Source organism: Chrysochloris asiatica, unplaced genomic scaffold (genome assembly GCF_000296735.1).
Source record: "Chrysochloris asiatica unplaced genomic scaffold, ChrAsi1.0 scaffold00055, whole genome shotgun sequence".
NCBI classification, from domain to species: domain Eukaryota; kingdom Metazoa; phylum Chordata; class Mammalia; order Afrosoricida; family Chrysochloridae; genus Chrysochloris; species Chrysochloris asiatica.
The window spans coordinates 18,325,997-18,346,068 of record NW_006408573.1 but is presented as its reverse complement, the minus strand read 5'-3'; the positions used below and the strand labels follow the sequence as shown (position 1 = coordinate 18,346,068).

The 20,072-nt window shown below is 54.8% G+C and overlaps 4 protein-coding genes across 4 annotated transcripts in view; 2 read left to right on the top strand and 2 right to left on the bottom strand.

Moving 5' to 3' along the window:
• HSF4 (heat shock transcription factor 4) overlaps window positions 1-5,828 on the bottom strand; it is a 7,147-nt gene extending 1,319 nt beyond the window's left edge. Inside the window, 17 exon segments of the mRNA XM_006863642.1 lie at window positions 419-619; window positions 1,187-1,228; window positions 1,404-1,469; window positions 1,557-1,585; window positions 1,698-1,717; window positions 2,100-2,268; window positions 2,271-2,311; window positions 2,423-2,551; window positions 2,623-2,647; window positions 2,771-2,874; window positions 3,227-3,295; window positions 3,443-3,499; window positions 3,738-3,910; window positions 3,997-4,082; window positions 4,179-4,282; window positions 4,817-5,021; window positions 5,621-5,828. Of these exon segments, the coding sequence (XP_006863704.1) occupies window positions 419-619; window positions 1,187-1,228; window positions 1,404-1,469; window positions 1,557-1,585; window positions 1,698-1,717; window positions 2,100-2,268; window positions 2,271-2,311; window positions 2,423-2,551; window positions 2,623-2,647; window positions 2,771-2,874; window positions 3,227-3,295; window positions 3,443-3,499; window positions 3,738-3,910; window positions 3,997-4,082; window positions 4,179-4,282; window positions 4,817-5,021; window positions 5,621-5,828 (1,728 nt within the window).
• Window positions 5,829-5,832: 4 nt separating this feature from the next.
• FBXL8 (F-box and leucine-rich repeat protein 8) lies at window positions 5,833-7,625 on the bottom strand. The gene is made up of 2 exons (XM_006863641.1): window positions 7,474-7,625; window positions 5,833-6,808 (listed from the first exon to the last, which is right to left on the bottom strand). The coding sequence occupies exons 1-2, from the start codon at window positions 7,623-7,625 to the stop codon at window positions 5,833-5,835; spliced, it is 1,128 nt and encodes a 375-aa protein (XP_006863703.1).
• A 5,649-nt stretch (window positions 7,626-13,274) lies between these two features.
• Window positions 13,275-15,195, top strand: TRADD (TNFRSF1A-associated via death domain). The gene is made up of 4 exons (XM_006863640.1): window positions 13,275-13,425; window positions 14,209-14,486; window positions 14,566-14,755; window positions 14,885-15,195. Exons 1-4 carry the CDS (start codon window positions 13,275-13,277, stop codon window positions 15,193-15,195), a joined length of 930 nt encoding a protein of 309 aa, XP_006863702.1.
• A 3,096-nt stretch (window positions 15,196-18,291) lies between these two features.
• B3GNT9 (UDP-GlcNAc:betaGal beta-1,3-N-acetylglucosaminyltransferase 9) lies at window positions 18,292-19,494 on the top strand. Its single transcript, XM_006863600.1, has one exon. It carries the CDS (start codon window positions 18,292-18,294, stop codon window positions 19,492-19,494), a length of 1,203 nt encoding a protein of 400 aa, XP_006863662.1.
• The last annotated feature ends 578 nt before the right edge of the window (window positions 19,495-20,072 follow it).

The following is a 20,072-nucleotide window of genomic DNA, read 5'->3' as shown; positions in this document are numbered from 1 at the left end:
GAATATTGAAAGTGCCATGGGCTGCCAAAAGAACCAATAGATCTGTGTTGGAAGAAGTGCAGCCAGAGTGCTCTGCTCCTTGGAGGCCTCATGTCTCTCACACTTAGGACATATTGTCAGAAGGGACCAGTCACTGGAGAAGGATACCATGTTTGGTAGATTGGAGAAAAAGAGGAAGACCCCAAGCGAGATGGATTGGCAAAGTGGCAGCATCAATGGGCTCAAGTGTGGCAACGATAGTGAGGTTGGCCCAGGATTGGGCAGTGTTTCCTTCTGCTGTGCATAAGGTCGCTATGAGTTGGTACTGACTTGATGGCACCTAACAAGAAGAAGCTGAGGGGATAGAGAGCGGCCGCCGAGTAGCAAGGACTTCATTCAGTCTCCGCCAGGGGGCGCCAGGAAGCCGAAAAGGGCGTACCGTCTGGGACAAGCCCCTTTGCCTTGCCGGCTCCAAAGGGGAAGGGGCCTTACAGGGATAGGGACAGGCTTCCGAGCACTGTTTGGAGGTCCCGTTTTCAAGAATGCAGTTATTGGTCAAAGCCCTGGGTAGGTCTAGTACTGAGCCTCCCAAAGTCGCCGGGATATCCAGCAGGAGCGGCCTCCCGAGTGGTGTCCTTGCCTAGGAGGAGTGGGGTCGCACTCAGCAAGGAGTGCCACCCCAGTCCTTTCTTTGAGGAAGAAACCCCCGCCCACCCTGTCCTCCATTCAGCTGAAAAATCAAACATCCATCTATTCACTAGTCTCCCCACTCTCGCCCAGTGAGGAACCATGGGTTTCTGGGGTAGTTCTCTGCAGAACAGCCTGAATTCCAAAACACAGACTTTCCTCCAAAACACAAACTTGCCCAACTGTCCAATTATGATCCCTCAGAGCAATCTTGGCCTTCCCCTCAGTCCTGAGTCCTGTTGTTGTTAGGTGCCATCGAGTCAGTACCAACTCATAGCAACCTTATGCACAGCAGAACGAAACACTGCCCAATCCTGGGCCAACCTCACTACTGTTGCCTGTTGTTATGAAGTGCCATCAAGTGTATTCTGACCCATAGTGACCCTGTATAGGGTTTCCAAGGAACAGCTGGTGAGCTTGAACCACTGACCTTGCAGTTTAAACGACTTTGCAGTCTGATGCATTAGCCCACAGTACCACACCTATTGTTGCCTAAACCCTATGAGTTAAACTCATTGACTGACAGTTCAGCTGCCCCTCTCTCTGGAACCCAGGGCTGCATCTTGGTGTGAGAGCCCCAGTAAACAGCTGGTGATGGGGAGTAGGGGTAGGGAGCTGGGTGGAGAGCTAGGCAAACGTTCTCAGCCTGGACTTTGGTTGAGAGAACAGCTGCCGTGGACCCTGGGGCTCGGTTCAGCAACCCCCAGGCCCTTGTTCCTGTCTCACTAGTGTCTTACCAGGGACAGCTCTATGTTCAAATCCATCAGCATCCATTCTCTACCTAGGAGGCTGGGGCCCAGCACCTGAAGGCAACATGGGATCAATGGCACCCTTCCAGGCTGCACAGACAGCTAGATCCTATGGGGCTTTACACCTGGAGAGATACTTACATTCAGGGGCCCTTCAGGCTCCAGACTTTCTGGGGTGCCATAAAGCAGAATGAGAGACAGTCCATCTCCAGTGCCTCCTCTCCAGGCCCAGAGACTTCCTGTACACAGATAACTGCTGTTGGCCTTCAGTGTCCCCCCCACCCCCATTAGGTTCTCCTACTCTAGAAAAATACCAGGAGAGGAGCCCCCCTGCCACAAGGGGCACAAAAGAATGGCTTGGGTCATAGGGCTGGAGTCTTAGGGAATGTCCCCTCACTATGCTGCAAGTGGTTCTTAAACCATGTCAGTCACCTCAGTGAGCTTGTTTAAGATGCAGATGCCTGATTTCAGCCACAAAGATGATGGATGACCTGACTAAAAGTCAGAAATTCTGTATCATAAGTTTCCCATTTTCCAGGGAACTCTGAAAAGCCAGAGCAGGATCATCGATCAAGTGCCCAACTTTCCCTCAGCACAGTTACAGAGAGTGTTGGGAAGTTTGGTCACCTGGTAAATGATGGTAAGTCACCCACGGGGCTAACAGTTACCATGGGTTCTGCTCACCTGGCAGGGACCTCCCTAGGACCCCTTGGTTCAGGTTGTTGGGCATTCCTGGGCCCCTCAGAGCGGAAGCTTCCTTTCCCTTCCAAGATGGCCAGGACCACAGCCATAGGTAGCAGTGGGGAGGCTGTCACGCAGAAGTCACATTCCTTTGGGGCCTGGGTCAGCCCACTGGGCTAACCTGCTGTTCTTTGAGGAGTGCCAGACCCTTCTTCCTGCACCAGAGAAAAGCTTCAACCAAACCCTGGCAATACCCTCTCCCTGCAGCACCTTCACAGTCACCCCCTCCTCCACAGGCTCCCCAAAGGGGCACCCTGCCCCCTTACCTCCCATCACCACAGGAAGGAGAAAATCTGGTCTCTTCTGGGGTTAGAGGATCATCAGGCATGTCAGAGATGATGGGTCCCCTGGCTCCATGGTAACTGCTGAGGCTGAAGGTGGGGTCCGGGAATGGGCTGCCAAATAGAAACCATACTCAGTCCTTGACCTCAAAGTACAGGGAGTGCCCGAACCCCACAGCACGCACTTGGACCAGGTCTGAGGGAAGAGGTCTGAGAGGCAGAAAAGCTCAGTGCATGGGTTTGGAAGTGGGTACTGGCCTCCAACTTCTCTTCTTTTAGGGGAATGAGAAGAAAAAGCCCAGCTTATCCTTGGGGAAGAGGAGAAGCAAATACTTCCTGGCTGAATAAAGTAGGGGTCCTGCAGGAGGGGACAAGGTAGGGCACAGCTGAATTTGGCAGGTGGTGGGCATGTGCTCCTCTCATCCAGCATCAGGGACCTGACACAGTGGCCTGGGCATGAGTAGAGGCAGGGTAGACTCAGCCCCAGGCCCCAAGATCTCCACCTCCCTCCCTCAGGCCCAAGCAGTCAAGTCAGCAGAACTGTAGCCAGGACAGTCACATGCTGGAGGCCGAAGGGCTCCCCAACAGAGAAGGGGACCCTATGGGAGTGGAGAGGGAGGGAGGACAACATGTGGGGGAAGAGGAAGGCCTGGGGTATGGAGAGGGGGTGATGATAGGATAAAGGCCCTGCAGGGAGGGGAAGGAATGAAGATTCCTGGAGAAGGGGTCGCTGCGTGGGCCCCTGGAGGGTCCTGGAAGCAGGGGAATGGGAGTCCCTGGCTTTCTCACAGTTTTCTCTTGGCTCATGTGCTGGTAGTCCCCGTTGGAAGTGGCCCGAAGAGGCACTGGATTAGCTGAAGAGGAAGCAAAGGCAATTCAAGGTGGGCTCGAGGAGGAGGGGGCTTAACTGGAGTTGGGGTTTGAGCGTGGGACGGGGGTGGGGGTGGGTGGGAGTGGGGGGAAAGGAGTGTGAGTAGGAGAGAGAAGGAGTTGAGGAACAGCTCGCCAATGACCCGGTGCTGCAGGGTCGTCATTACCTCCCTACACAAGATCTCCTTCTGCCTGCGGGAGCGGGTAGGAGGGTGCTGAGGCCCCAGAGACCTCGCCCACTCCCACTCCCACTCCCAGAGAATGGTAAGACTCGGAATCCACGACCACCTGGATGGCCAATCATCTCAGAGGCCACAGAGGCCCACAGTTTGGCCCATTCGCGCTGAGTGAGGAAGCAACTACCCAGAGGCGCCCGGAAGACTGCACTCTTCCTCCAAGACCTCAACCCGCCCGCCCCAGTCCCGCGCACTGTCTGAGCTCCCGCAGCAGCCGCTCTTCGGCACTCTCCTATGCTTCACGCAGTGTCTGTACTTTGTCCAGCAGTCGCCCGAGGTCCTCAGGCCGCCAGCGGCCATCGTCGCAGCGCAGCGCGGGCACCTGTGGGCGAAAGGCATGGTCTAGGCAGCGTCGCGTAGGGCAGAGCTTGCGGTCCTTAAATCTTCACGGGTTCTTGCGGGCTGCGCCTACCTTGCTCTGAACGCTCCAGCAGCTGCTGGGTGACCGAGCACGAAGCTGGGGTGCTGGAATACGACGTAGTCGCACTCTGGTCTGAGCAGGCCTCCCTACTCCAAGCTCACCACTTTTCTAAACCCATCTGGGAAGTGACTAGGGCATGAGGGCATGAGGCGTCTTATCCATCCCAGGGCACCAAGTCACCCATATCTGCTCCCCGCCTGACCCAGGGACTCACACATGTTGAGTTGCCGCACAAAGTTGGCCACGTTGCTGTGCCTGAAGTACTGGGGCAGCATCTCCTTGGCGAAGTGTTTCTGACCGCTTAGGAGGAAATTTAGGAGAACATCGCCCACCCATCGCGCTCGGGGAAAGCAGACATAGTGAGCGGTGCCCGCTTTGGCCTGGCCCGCTCTCAGATGCTCACACATTGACTCACTCTGGGGACCTAACCTGAGGCTCACGGGGACATGAGAACGGGGCCAGGTGAGAACCAAATGTGTGGCCCAGCCTGGGTCCCTATTCCCAAACCGACCCAGATTCCACCCTCAGTTCTGAAAGAATTCTGTTTTGAAGCAGAGACTAGCCCCAGATTACAGCCTAAATAGAGTCAGAGCCAGCCTGTCCATCTCCTGGCCTTTTCCCCCTCATTTGTCAAATTCAGAGGAATAAAATGACTTCAAGTGTCCCTTGGGCTCTAGGTTCCCAAGAGGCTCTTACCCCAATCTTGGCCGGGGAGGAAGCCGTCTCCACCCCCGCCCCGACCCCGTTGTGCACACTTCCTCCAAGATGAAATAAGTGCCCGAGACCCACAGTCCGGTTCGAGAAGGGGGATCGGTGGGCATGGGTGTTCCCTGAGATGGAAGGACCCCAGCCCTCACCGGGCTCCAGCGGATCAGGTGGTAGGTGCCCGGGTCGCCCACCAGAGTCCACAGCTTCCCGAGGAAGGCGGGCACGGGGCCGGGGCCCAGCTCCGAAGGAAGTGAGTGGGGCTGGCGCTTCCTGCGTAGTGCATTTCTCGCGGAGTTCAGCGCCGCCAGAAAGTGCGGCTTTAGACACCTGCCCCACCCTACTCCACCTCCTGGAGCCGGGTCAGGCAGGAGCCACGTGTGAACTCACTAGACGTGGTTCTGACCGTGGCTCCAGCAGCAGCAGACAAAAAGGAAAAGCTGGAATCTTATGTGTGTAGTTGGAAATCTGTGTTCGAGTCGCCATCCTTCAAGGCCTGCTTGAGAAATCGCCTGTACCCAGCCTTGTGTGGACTGGGAGAGTCCTAGAAGCCCACGGTGAAGCCCCATAGGACGGGCGGGGGGTGGGGTGGGGGCTGGTTGAATATAAAGAAGGGGAACTGGCTTCCTTCCACCGAATCCTGAAGGCGTTGTTACTCCAAGGCTGCGAGTGTCTCGTCTTGCTCCTGATCCTCACAGAGGACTTAGGGGTCTGGATCTCTCTTACCCCTACTGGGATACCTCCCCCATCCCCACTCCACCCCGGCCTCTGTGCCTTCCCCACCCTTCCCATACAGAGCCGATCTCGCCTTTCACAGGACTCAGATGCTGCAGAAATTTATTGCACACTCACCCCTGAGTCGCAGCCCTCGCCCTCCCTTCCCCAAAGACTATACTGCAGAGCTAGCGCAGTGTAGGCAGAGGTGGGGCTGGGGGAGGGTAACCCCAGGACGTCCGGACACAGCTGGGCGCCTGTAGCGGTTGAGAGCTCGGAGTGTGCTCCAGATGTCGGGGATTGGTCGTGACGCTATCCCTCTCACAGGCCCCAATTCCCCAGAGGCACAGGATGCAACAGAACCCCGAGGGCAGGGACTAGCTATTGGGGTGTTCCTGAGCATCCCAGCTCCGGTCCCAGAAGCCTTCGGCAGGGAGGTGGGCATTGCTTCATCGCGCCACCAACGTGGGTCGCCAGGGATACGGCTCGCGCGTTAGTTTGAGTGTATAGCTGCGCAGGCGCGGGCAGTGCGCGCGGAAGGCGCTTAGAACCGTGGGCCGTACTACGCAGAAGCAGTGCACCTCTCGTAGGTCGGTGCAGCACTCAGCCAGGTTCTCCAGGGCTGCGTCCAGTTCCGCTGATGCAGCAGCACGCACTTCGATCACGCGCAAGTTTCCAGCGTAGTGGTAGGCTGCGAAGCGCACTGGACCTATGGTGTCGCCCGAGAGGTTAAGGCGCAGGATAGCCACGGGCACCGAAGGCTGAAGGACGTGCCTCACAGTGTCGGCAGACAGTGCAGGTTCTAACTCCAGCTCTACGACCATCCCCGGGTGGCAGCGGTGCAGTGCAGCCCAGGCCTCGTCGGGTAGGGCGGGCGCTCGCGCATCTTGGGGACACGCGCACCGCAGGGCCAAGAGCGAGAAAGGCGCGCGGTCTGGTGCAGCCAGCGCTTCAAGGGCGGCGCGCGACAGGCTGGCGAGGTGCAGGCCAAGGACACGTAGGTTCGGACAGGCTGCCAGCAGTTGGAGCACGGAATTAGGTCCCACGCTACCCACAAGAGTGTAGTTATCCAAAAAGAGGCTGCGGAGCTCGGGGCAGCCACGTGCCACCTGCAGCACCAGTGTGTCGTCCAGGGTGAATGGCAAGTGCCGAAGGTCCAGATGGTGAAGCACAGGTGCAGCCCGGCAAACCCTGTGCACCGAGTCCAAGATGTCGCTGCCCGAGTCGAAGAGAGGCTTCTCTCCTAGGCACTCCAAGCACAGGCCTCGCAACCCCTGGGCACGGCCCGCCAGTGCTTTCAGCAGCTTCGTGGCCACCAGGCGGCTCTGCTTCTTTGATGGCTCAAATTCCAGATGCAGATTGTGGATGTGGTCCAGGCAGGCGGACAGATAAGGTGGTAGCATGCCTTCCCACTCACAGTCGCAACTTGGGTCAGAGTGATACAAAAAAGGCATCGACAGTGTTCCTGAGACCAGGGGGAAGCCCCTACCCGCTTCGCTTCCTCCTCCTGGGTTCCAACTACCATTTTTACATCCTGCCTCCAATTCACATACCTTCAAGCCGGACCTTTCCGGTTTACATAAATTAACCCCACCCCACCCTTTGGAAAACTTAAATTGTATTTGCCACGGGCAGAAATACTGGTGGAGAATGGGGCCTTCTTAGGGGTTTCTAGGAAGGCGAACCAGATTCAAACCCTTCTCGATCACTCTCTGAGTGACTTTCAGGAAGTTATTAAAACTTTTGGACTCAGCTTCCTATTTGAAAAGTGAAGATAATAGCATCTACCGATGTGGCACTGAAGGATGATAATGCACTAGACATCAAGGTTGGTTTGAACTGCAAGGTTGGAGTTTCAAATCCACCAGCTGCTCCTAGAAAACTCTATATAGGCTTACTGCGAGTCGTAACCGACTGGACGACAACAACAACCACGTAAGGTTTTCACGAAGATTAACTGAATTAATTTATGTAAAGCAATTAGACTCGTGGCTGTTACTTAGTAATAAATGTTAGTAATTGTTTTGCCTTTTAATACGGAGTCACTGAATCTCCAGGGATAATTCTCCTCAAACACCCGACTGACTCACCTGACTTTTGTGTCATGCCACACAGTGCTGCAGGTGGCAGCGGCGGCCCAGGTCCGGCAGACTCTGGCTGCAGCGGCTCGGTCTCGCAAGGGCAGATGGCGGAAGATGAGCGCTAGCACCTCCTCAGGCAAATGCCCTCTGGGTTCAGCCATAATGAAGCTGTGGGGTGAGGAAAGGTCCTGATGGAGACAGTGGTTTGTCCCTGGGCTAAGGAAGACTAACTAACATGTTGAGCAGAACACTTGAGCCTGAGTGTAGAAATGCTAGTTGCTGGAGAGCTGCTACATAATTGCAGAATCTAGTGCAAAGTGAAAGTAGCATTTAATCAAATAACATTTAAACAAGTACTAAACCAAGTGTAGTACTTGATTAAATGACCCTACCCTCCGCTGTTCCACAGGAGAAAGATGAGGCTTTCTGCTCCCTTAAAGATTTACAGCCTCGGAAACCCTGTACAGGGTTGCTATGAGTTGGAACCGACTCCATGGCACATAACAACAACCCTAAACCAAATGCAATGTCAAACCCACCAACTGTTCCAGGAAACCCTATACAGGGTCTCTAAGAGTCATAAAGAGCTCTGGTAGCATAGTGGTTACAAATCGGGCTGTTAACCTCAAGGTCAGCAGTTCCAAACTACCAGCTGTTCCGCGAGAGAAAGAGGAGGCTTTCTGCTCCCATAAAGATTTACAGTCTCGAAAACCCTATACAAGGTCACTATAGGTCAGAACCAACTCCACTACATAACCACCACCACCATGAGTCCTAAAGACTAGGTTACTTAACAACAAACCAAGTGTAATATAAGAACTCTGGGGGTCTAGTGGGCTAGCTGTTCCCAAGAGAAAGAAGGCTTTCTGCTCTCAGTAAAGATTTATAGTCTCAGAAACCCTACATAGGATCATTATGAGTCAGAATTATCTAGACGGTAGTGGGTTTGGTTTTAAACCAAGTGTAGGTCTCAGGACCATGGATTTGGTCTTGGATGCCGTGGGTTTCTAGCTTGTTTCCCCAGGAGTCATTGCTGACTAATGCGTGGAACTCCATAGAGGATTTTCAATGACTGATTTTTCATAAGTAGATCTCTAGGCCTTTTTATGAGTGCATGGAACTGCCAATTTTTTAAATGATTTGCACCACCAAACACCAAAGTGTTCCTGGTTCTTTAAACTACTTTCTCACTTGTGGATTTTCACACTTTAAACTTGATTAGAAGGAACACAAAGCCTATGAGCAGAGTTGATGAAGCCAACATCCCCAACTCTGGTAAATGCTATCAGATCTTTCTTGGGAGAAAAACACCTTCCCTAGGAAACGTTGGATGGCAGCTGACATAGGCTCTGGCTCCAGAGGACTGTCCCTCTCCCTAGTTCACCTGCGCAGGCCTTCACACACACACATTTAGAACCTACCCGACCCAAGGCTCAGACTAATCTAGCGGGAGTCACAGATTTGATTTCTCCCCCACCCCCCAAAAAAAAAACGATCCTGAGGACCAGGATGGTATCGTTTCCAAGGCCCACCCAGAGGGCCATTAGCTGAGTAGAAGCACTAGATACTTGTTAACAATACAGATTTCACGGCCTCACCTACAGAACCAGGCTCTCCAGAAAGGGATTGTCGTCTTTGTTAAGTATAGTCAAGTCGATTCCGACTCATAGTGACCCGGTATAGGATTTCCGCGGAGCAGCTGGTGAGTTTGAACTGTCGACCTTGTGGGTCGCAGTCCAGTACTGATGCTACAGCGCCACACTAGGAGTCCCCACAAAGGATGGGGCCCAGGAATTTTCATTTCTACAAGAGCCCGGTGCCACTGGTCGCTAGTTTTAAAACACCATCCTTCCTGCGTCCAATCTCCAGCGAATACAGGGTTAACAGGACGGGAGCTTTAAAAATAAGGCTTTTAATAGGCAGGGCCCAAGAGCCAATCAAGAAGCGGGGGCGCCTGCAGGGCACAGCTGGATCCTCCCGGAGAGGGGAGGCGCCTTTACTTTTCAGTCTCGCGCGGTGTCCCAAGTACTGTCTACGTAAGGTTGGCAAGGCTGAGAAAAAACAGAGAGGCTCTGGAACTTGACGGTTGTTCTGACAAGTCCTGGGTTGAAGTTTGAACACTGACCCCAGAGCAGCCTTGGTTAGGCCCGGCTAAATATTCGCACACCCTCCCAAACCGGAGCGCTGTTCTTAGGGAAGGGAAATGAGAAGAAAGTGCCAATTTTATTTTGAAGTTCCTGTAAATTTGAAGAGCGTTTTGTTCTGTTATACACGTAAGCAGGGTCGCTATCAGTCGGAACCGACTCCACGGCACCTTACAACAGCTAAATTTGCATCCACAACGTTTGACATCACTTGCCAGTTAAGTTTCTAGTTTCATTATCTTCCAGGTTCAGACTCCTGCTGGAAATTGGGTCACTTGTAGGAGTTCCAGATATCTTGGGCCAGGCTTATACCTGGAACCCGTTCTGAGTTATAGGGAGTAAAATGTCAGTATCAACGAGCCCGACCCCCAGGGAACACCACAGAATTTTGGTCCCCAGGGGATGCTTCCTTATGGATCCGTCCCAATTCCTCAGTCCAATGAGGTGGGTCAGCTCTCACCTAGTAGCGCTCTCCGGAGGCGCCTCTTAAGAACAGCTAACTCTAGAAGTCCCTTTCTGCTCTCTGCCGTCTAACCTCGAGCATTGGTGTCTTACCTGTAAACCCACCAAGTGGGCTATGTTCGGAGACAGGGGAATAGCTGCGAAGGACAGCTGGGTGGACTGAAGCCTCCTGGAACGGGGGATGGGGGTGGACGTTTGGTTGGACTGGGCGGCTCCGGCTGGGGCAACGCCCCTGAGGCTCCGCGCACACCCGGAAGCGGCGCTGGTCGAGCGGAGCCGGGCGGGCGTGGGAACCTAGGCCGGGTTGAGGCGGCCAGGTTAGTGCGGAGGGTGGGTGGGCTCTCTAATGTCGGTGGGTGGGAGCGGAGACTGAATTCCGCTCCTGATGCGTCAGCGCGGCGCGGCTGTCACTGTCACCCCGGCCGCCGCGGCCTGGTGATGGTCGCCTATTGGGCTGTTTTTATGGGAGACGAAGGGGGCTATGGATCCTGCCCTCCGAAGGTTTCTTGCCCGACTAGGGCTTTCTAGAGGCGGCAGGGCTCTGCGGGCGAGAGGACAGGGCGGGGTGGTTCTAACCCGATGTGTGAGCCGAGACTCCTGCCGGACCCAGCCAGTCGCACGTGCGAACCCCAAGCATGGGACTAGGCGGCTAGTGGAAGTCTGGAAAGCTCCCATTGAGAGGTTCGGAGCGACGCAACTGAGAAAGGGGCGCGCGGGGAAAGTGGGAGGGATCAAGAGGGGCCATGCCCACAGGCTCTCCCTGCCCACCCTGCTGGAGATGGGGAGCCACGCCGAAATGGCCTCTGGAACTCGGGATAGATTTTCTTGGGTCGGTGCCCTAGTTAAGCCACACAACCTCTACTCAGTTCCCAGACTTAGCCCGGGAGCCTCCGTTGGGCCTGAAGAGTGGTGGACTCCGGATGGGTGGGACTCCGGGATTTCCAGGCCTGATTTCTGTAGCAGTGCACTTGGGAACGAGTTGTCAAGTAGAAAATGGGAGTCGAGGGCCTCCGGCCTCTCCTCTCCCCTGCTAAATGTCCCTCTCAACCTCCAGCCCTGTTGACTTCCCATCTGTCTAGTCTTATTGAGTGTAAAGCGCAGCCCGCCCCCTCCAAGTCTCTAGTGCCTCTAAGCAAGGCTTGTCTGCTGGGCAGACTCTGGCCTGGCCCCGCCCCTACTTCTCCCTTTTGGGGCGGGACCACATCCATCCCGTCAGCCCTCCAGAGGCTGGAAGTTAGGGAGACGTGGAAGAGGAACGGTTTCAAGGGTAGCTGTCCACTCTTTCTCTGCCACTCGAGGCACTCAGAACCACCCCCCCAGGGCTCTCCACTTGTCTCTCCTCTTTTTTTTAACACGAACGAAATGTCACTATTTTACATAAAGTAGACAAATTTGGTAAATACAAAGAAAATCAATTTCACCTCAAATTATCACTTCCTAATAATTTCCAGACTATTGTTTGGTGTGGCGCTGTAGGATAAGTACCCGACCACAAGGTCGGCTTGAACCTCAAGGTCGGCGGTTCAAACTCATCAGCCGCTCCTCAGAAACCCCATGCAGGGTCGCTATGAGTCAGAACCCACTTGATGGCACTTAACAACAATAATTGTTTTGGGTAAATACAAAAGTACTAATGTGCTTTTTAAAAGGGGGGGGCTTTAAGGAGGCTTGTCTCCTGTGCTCAAATCCAAGGTAGGACCATCACCTGGTGTCTGGGTGATGCTGAAAAGTGTCTGGTTACTGTTCTCAGGTTAGGGTTCAGGAACAGATCCATTCTGCAGCCCAAGGTCTCAGTTCAGGATCTCTACCCTATCCCCAACCATGTCCAAGCCTGAGGCTCTCTGTTACTCATGCAAAGGATGCTTGCTAGGGTCACCCATCTGTCCTGCCCAGAGCAGTGATGTCCATGTTGCCCACAACTGCATCTCAGAACCCCTCTTAGGCCACCATATGTAAATGCTGAAGACTGAGACGTAAGGGAGTATGATTAATGAGTAGGAGGTGAGATCTGAAACCCATGTTTCCAGGAAAAGCGTAGCATCGGGCCTCAGGTGGGGTGGGAGGAAGAGGTAGGGCAATTCCTTACCTGTTGTCTCCTGGGGCAGTGACTGCCTTTGACTGCCACTGACCATCCCCTAGGTTTTTTGTCAGAAGATGGCAGGAATAGATACTAATGCTAAGGGGCCCTGCCCTGGCTGGTCAAGGAAGAAAATCATGGAAGAACTGTTTTAGTTGTGGATGACCAGATTCCAGCTCCAATGACTTTAGAACAAAAAGGAATGATTAAACCAACACAATGTAACTGAAGGTCTAGGGTTCAGTGGCTTTAGGGATAGCTAGATCCAGGGGCATAGTTACTAGAATACTTCTCCATATCTTAGCTGTGCACCCCTCTGTGTGGGCTTCATCTTAGCCAGGCTCTCCTCAAGCACTGGCAAAGGGCTTCTGCCCCCTCCCACCAGTTCTGCCGGAGAAGAAGGGAATTTACTGCTTCTTTCTTTTTGGCTCAGCCAGAGTTGCAGGGCTGATTTGAATTGGTTCAGCTTGAGTCCTATGCTCAGCCCTAAACTAATCACTAAAGAAAAGTAGATGGAAGATGCTGATCCACTGAGCCTGGATCACATGCCCAGACCTGGAGCCAGAGAATGGTGTTAGCATAGAGGCACTTTGGTTGGGTAGGAAGAGGGGCAATTCCCTATAGTTCTGTCAGAGTTGGGAGAGAGAATCTGAAGCGAGGTCAAACTCCAGGCATCCTTGCTTGTGAAGCCAGCAGGCAGAACAGGTGTAGTAGGAGTGCAGACGATAGAGCTTCTTGGAGACTCAAGTTTAAACTGAGGCCAAGGCCAAAATATTGGCTATGGGGCATGGCCGCTGTCCAGCATGATGTTTCTTAAAGTTTAGGCTTTGGCCTGGGGTGGGGGCGAGGGGTAGAATTTTTCCTGTCTCCACTGTAGGATCATGCCTCTGCTCACCTGCCACTCTGACCCTGGGCAGTGAAGGGACAGTTCTCACTGCAAGGCAGGGCTCATCTGGACTCTGTGCAAACCAGTGACACAAGGAGCTGCCTGTGAGGTGGTGAAACCCTCATCCTAAGGGTCCCAGCTGTGTGGGGCTGCATGGAGGAGCCATCTGGGACATGACAGAGCTGTTTTCAGGTCTGGAGGTGACTGGGATACTTCACTGTCTGCGTATCCAGGAGCTGGGATGGCAGCTGCGCCAAATGAATGTGAGGAGTGGATAGGCAGTGCATACCTGTTTGTGGAGTCTTCAGTGGACAAAGTGGTCCTGTCTGATGCCTATTCTCAGCCCCAGAAGAAGGTGGCAGTATACAGCGCCCTGAGGACTGCGTTGGAAGGTGCGTGGCTGAGTGGGCGGGTGGGTGGAGAGGGAAACGTCCACTGTGGCCGTTTGTGGGTGGGGCCAAGGACTGAGACCCCACCTCCTCGACTCTGTGGGGTTAAGACTCGGCGTTAGGAAAAAGGTTTAATGGCAAGGAGACCTCAGGCTGCGTAAGCTCTTGTCTTCTCTGCCTATGACATGTGTTTCTGGACGATCTGCCTATTTGTACGTTAACATCCCCTGCTCTACTTACTCTACCCCTTTCTTCACGGCCAGCCTGCTCACTCCTGTCTACTAATCTTTCTTTCTTTTCCTCTCTCACTGCAGCATCTCTTGCTCAAGATCCCTCCCCAGTCCCTACCCTTCCGGATCCTGCTTTTCCACTTCAGGGCAGAGGTCTCAGGAAACTGAAGCCATCCGGGGGAGCGGGGATCTGGCCTCAGGCCTTAGAGCTGCGGAAGTCCCTCTCCTCCCGGTTAGTGCGGGAGCCGCACTTGAACCTGAGACCCGCCCCTCTCCGGCCCCTTCGTCTCGTCTGCCCAGGGCACACGCCCCCGTGCAGCAGTCTTTCCCCATATCCCATTTGCCTGCTCTTATCTGGGGCTTGCCTCTTGGGGTAGGTCTGACCTTTATTCTGGGTTGTTGCTATTTGCATCCCAATTTCGCTTCCCAGTTGGGTGCTCTGGGGCCAGGTCTGGCGATGGGGATAGAGGTTTGATCGGTTGCTTCACCCTTCCTCGACCATCCAGAGCCACCCCCGCTTAGGGACCGCCTGGGGCCTGATTGCTCACTTCCACAGAAAGCTGCGGGACCCCAGACCAACTGCAGATGCTCAAGATCCACCGCAGTGACCCGCAGCTGATTGTGCATTTGCGTTTCTGCGGACGCCAGCCATGCGACCGCTTCCTGAGGGCCTACCACGAGGGGGCGCTGTGCACCGCGCTACAGAGAAGCTTGGCGGCTGCGCTCGCCCTGAACTCTGTGCGGCTTCTACTGGAGCTGCGTGCTGGCGCTGAGCTGCTGGACTCTTGGCTGCCAGACAAGGAGCGGTGCTTGAATTGCATCTTTTCTCAGAAGGTGCGGCCGGGCTGGGCACGGGCGGGGCGGGGCGGGGATCCGCGAACCAGACCCCTACCGACGCCGCACTCCTCCCTAGCCCGATCGGCTGCGGGACGAGGAGCTTGCTGAGCTGGAGGAGGCGCTCGGAAATCTGACATGTGGACCCGAGGGCCAAGGTGGCGATATGAAGGTCGCTCGGGCCCCCTTGCAGTCCCAGGCCCCCGCCCAATCCGAGGAGAAGCCACCGCTACCAGGCCAAACTTTTCTGTTCCAGGGTCAGCCCATAGGTGAGGCGCGTGGTCATCAGGAGGCTGGAGTTTGGGAGGATCAAGTCTGGGTCTGGTAGTACAGGGGATGGGGAGGGGGCCAGCTCTGGAGTTCCCCCTGCTCAGCCTTCCTCCCCATTTCTCCTTCAGTGAACCGACCACTGAGTCTACAGGACCAACAGACATTCGCCCGCTTAGTGGGCCTCAAATGGCGCAAGGTAGGGCGCTCGCTGCAGCGTGGCTGTCGGGCGCTACGGGATCCAGTGCTGGACGCCCTGGCCTATGAGTATGAACGCGACGGGCTTTACGAGCAGGCCTTCCAGCTGCTGCGGCGCTTTGTGCAAGCTGAAGGCCGCCGCGCCACCCTGCAACGTCTGGTGGAGGCGTTGGAGGAGAATGAGCTCACCAGTCTGGCGGAGGATTTGCTGGGCCTGGCAGATCCCGATGGCCTTCAAGTTTAGGCCAGATACTCAGGGGTCCCTTCTGCTGCTACTGCTGACCCCTGCCCTCCCCCCAACAGGACTCCCAGATCACACAACCCCACGTGATATCTATGGGGGACCTGCTGTGAAGAGGCGCTTGTGGCCAGTCCTTACCTCTTCACCCTTTGAGCTTATGAGGTACTTGCCGTGTTCTAGGCATTGTCCTGGGGCACGCAGACACTAGGTGAGCAAGATACCACAATCCTACCTAGCTCACACTCAATATATATGGGACCCCCCCAAACGAAGCAACAGTAATAAAAAGTAACCCATTGTTTTTATAAAATACTATTTTACTGTTTTTGATGAAGGTTTACAGAGCAAGTTAGATTCTATTCAACAATCCTATACAAGTTGTTCAGTGATGTCTGCCACATTCTTCACAACATTCTCATTATTTCTGTCCTGATTGTTCTGTTTCCATTAATCTAGTTGCTCTGACCCCTTAAATTCTCATCTTCTTTGTTTTCAAGTAGTTGCTGACCTGTTGGTTTCATAGTCATTGTTGTTGTTGTTGTTAAGTGCCGTGGAGTCAGTTCCGACTCATAGCGACCCTGTACAGAGTTTCCGAGGCTGTAAATCTTTACCGGAGCAGAAAGCCTCATCTTTCTCCCGCAGACAGCTGGTAGTTTCGAACTGCTGACCTAAAGGTTTGCAGCCCGATTTGTATATAAAATCTTTTCTTTAGGAATTTGAGGCTTGGAGCTGTGTTCTATATTCTTCTCCCATTCTACCAAGGTCCAACTATAGTGGAGTGGTGGCCAGGTACCATCTAGTTCTGGTTTGAGAGTAGATACAGGTGTGCTTTGTTACCTGTTTTTTGATATAAGAAGTATAACTGATTATGGGAGCACTAAGGAGAGGCCTAATCTAGGCCGGGACCAGGGAAGGATCTTTAGAGGAAATTTGAGTGTGAGTACAGAGCATGGTAAGAGAAGAGCAATGTTTTGGGCACAACCAGCTTCAGGTGAGGTCTTGAGGGTGGGATGTTAAAACAACATTTATAGAGAGGCTGGAAGGGTGGCCAGGGGTGGGAGTGGGTGGTTCCTGAGAAACCTTTGGGTGAGAGTGGGAGACAGATAGCATGGAGTCTGGTTAGCCATCTTACGGAGTTTGGATTTTATCTTAAAACCCTAGTGAGAGGCCTTTCAGGGTTTCTGGAATTGAGACTCGGATGTTGGTGAAAATGCAAAGAGAGGATGGGTCTAGGCTGTGGCTGTGGCTGTAGAGCTGTAGAGAAAACAGTGAACACTGAGACCTCTTTAGGATGTTGAACAGAGGTTGGGTGAGAAGGCCCCAGAGTTTCTGCCTTTGCCACTTTGGTAGAAGTTGGGGCAGAAGCCAGATTACAGGTAGGAATGGGAGGTTGAAGTGGTGGGCAAAGCCTGTGAACAGGAGAGACAAGCTTGGGCCACAGGGCTAACTTTTTAAGAAAGAACCTTGATGGGAAGAAGTTCAGAGGAACAGGCCTAGCCACCAGAAAGATCATGACATTGGATGGCATTGTTGGTTCCAGTAGCCTGTCCTTTGAGACCCAGGATAGTAGTTTGGTAATTCAGTGCTGTGAGTGGGTTCTGACTCATAGTCCAAATATCAGCTGCTGGGTTTGAACTGCTGACCTTGTGGTTTGCAGCCCAGTGCTGATCCCACAGCCCCACAGCAGGAGACCCAGGATGGTGGTTGTCTACTCCTGGGCCCACTAAATGGGGCTGGAACCCTGAGGTTCTGAGTTTGAGAATGACAAAAGTAGCAGCAAAACTAGACAAGGATTGGGTTCTCAATCTCCAGGGCACTTCTCTGCCCTCCTGGGTCCCAAATCAAACACTTTTCTCACTGACCTACTCCAGAAACGACCCAAGCAGAAGCAATCTGGCCTGCAGCAGCAGAGGCATGGTTCTGTCCACTGCTGGAGGCTATGCTCGTCTGGGGCACTGGGGTCCGGGGGCCCAGAACCAGATCTGGGGCTGGCCCCGGGGTCTCTTAACCCCTGGGGAGACAGACTGAAGTGACTGTGAAGTTAAAGTCTTGACCTCTAGCCTGTATTCCAGTGGGTGGATGGGGAGATGGGTAAAGGATAGAGGAAAGCATCCTGGACTGACTTCCAGAAGACCTAGGATGTTGCTCTTACCTTCTGCCTGGGTGATCCTGAGCAAGGCACTTAGCTCCCTGAGGAGCCCTGTCTCCACCTGGGTATTAGCTATGAGAACCCCTGCCAGAGTTGTGAGGATTAAACTATCTTGTGTGTGTGTTTGGTGGGGGCCACAGTAGCAGCCATGTTTTTCAGCTGCAGTTTTGGGTCCTGCCTAGCAGAACCAGGGCTGTGAGGAACTGAGGCGAGAAGCTCCTAAGGACCAAGGGGAGGCGCGGTGACCAGTGGAAGTCTGGGGGCTCCTGGCAGTACAGGCCCCGCCCCATTCCGGAGAGGTTTCTTCCAGCTTCCCGGACCCGGCGGGTTTGGATAGCCGGGGTCAGCGCTGAACCCAGAACCCGCTGCCCTAGAGTTGCTCGTGAGGAGGACCCCTCTCAGGGTTTAGCACCAACTCGGGAGATGGCGCTCCCGGTGCCAGGGCGGAGCTGAGTTCCAGATGTCCAGGCGCTCACAACAGGAAAGTCACGTGGCAGCAGCTCCCCCCACCTCTCCCTCCCTCTTCCTGCCAACGCTGCATTTGGCCCAGGTTCGGTCCATGGCCGCCCCTGGGACTCTGCGCTGAGCCCCAGAACCTCCAGCGTCTGGGGCTGCGTCACTGCCGAAGGCCGAGCGTGAGTGTCGGGATCCCAAGGACTTGGTACCTTGGGGGTGTGGAGGGGTGGGGTCCAAGGGAGCGGAGGTGGAGGAGGAGGAGAGTGTGGCCTGGGGGCACCGGTCTGGGCCAGGGTTGAAGGTGTGGGTTTGGATACTATCTTAACTGGTAGGGTGTAGCTGGACCACTAGTAGAACCGAAAGGGCAGACCCCCGGGGTGTGGCTTCCACCCCATCCTCTTGGGGAGGCGGGGCCAAGAGCCCTGCATAGTTCCCGCCTTGAGAGCCCCTGTTGGCGTTTCTTTGTCGGGGGTGGCGACGCCGGCCGCGCCGACATGCGGCGGAGGCTGCGCCTACGTGGGGACGCTGCGCTCACGCTGCTCCTCGGCGTCACCCTCGGCCTTCTGCTCTACGCGCAGCGGGACGGCGCGGCCCGGACGACGAGTGCGTCGCCCGCACTAGAGCAGGCGGTGCAGAGGCCCAACCTGGTGCACCGCTCATTCCAGCCACTAGACACGGCTGCAGCTCCCGTGTTCTACGACGAGGACACACCGGCACCGCCCACGCCCACGGAACCCTTTGACTTTGACCACTACCTACGTGCCAAGGATCAGCGGCGCTTTCCGCTTCTTATTAACCAGCCGCACAAGTGCCTTGGCGATGGATTACCCGGTGGCCGACCCGACCTGCTCATCGCTGTCAAGTCGGTGGCTGCAGACTTCGAGCGGCGCCAAGCCGTGCGCCAGACATGGGGCGCTGAAGGCCGAGTGCAGGGGGCGCTCGTGCGCCGAGTGTTCTTGCTGGGCGTGCCACGGAGCGCGGGCACGAACGGGGCTGATGAGATGGATACTCAAGCGCACTGGCGCACCCTGCTGAGCGCTGAAAGCCGGGCCTATGCCGACATCCTGCTCTGGGCCTTTGACGACACTTTCTTCAACCTAACGCTCAAGGAGATCCACTTCCTGACCTGGGCCTCAGCCTTCTGTCCCGATGTGCGCTTCGTTTTTAAGGGTGATGCCGATGTCTTTGTGCACGTGGTTAATCTGCTGGAATTCCTGACCCCGCGGGACCCGTCACAGGACCTGCTTGCAGGTGATGTGATTATGCAAGCTCGACCAATCCGAGCGCGGGACAGCAAATACTACATCCCCGAGGCAGTGTATGGCCTGTCTGCCTACCCAACCTACGCAGGTGGTGGTGGCTTCGTCCTTTCAGGGGCCACACTGCGCCGACTGGCTAGCGCCTGTGCCCAAGTGGAGCTCTTCCCCATTGATGACGTCTTTTTGGGCATGTGTCTTCAGCGCCTGCAACTCACACCAGAGTCTCACCCAGCTTTCCGCACTTTTGGCATCCCCCAGCCTTCAGAGGCGCCACACCTGCGCACCTTTGACCCCTGCTTTTACCGAGAGCTGGTCCTGGTGCATGGGCTCTCTGCTGCTGACATCTGGCTTATGTGGCACCTCTTGCATGGGCCTCGGCGGCCAGTCTGTGCTCATCCACGGCCTGCCGCTGCAGGACCCTTCCGATGGGGCCCCTAGCCACTCACTGTCTGGAAGGCCCAAACAACTCTCATGTAAACTTAGTGTTGAGGAAAGACTTCAGGATCCGGTCCCAAACAGTAGGGTGTAGTGTCCACAGGGCTCAAGGACTGGAGGTTGATCTTGGCTCCTGCTGGCTTACCCTATGGGGAACTGGTCTGGGACCAGTGTAATGGCAACCTATTGAAATTAGAGGGGTGAAGTGGTGGATGTGGTTGGTCTTTCCAGTTAGTAGCTGTGCACATTGGGGTGGGTGGTCTGGCCTGTCTTCATGGACCTGGTTGCGATACTGCAACCACTCAACGTGAAGATTTAAATTGTGCTTCCCACCTCCCTCCAAACTGGATTCCCAGCTCTATTTTTCTGGAGCCAACCCTGCTGGGTTCTGGTCTTGCTGACATGGCTGTGGTTCACCTGGCCCCACCTAGTCTTCCCCCTCCCCTCAGCTACCCATGGCAGAAAACCCTCCACCCACACATGTCAGTCTCCTGGCTAGATGATGTGGCGCCAAGGACCACTCCCCCTAAAACACCAAAAGTTTCCCATATTCTTCACCCACTCCCACCTCTCAACATAAA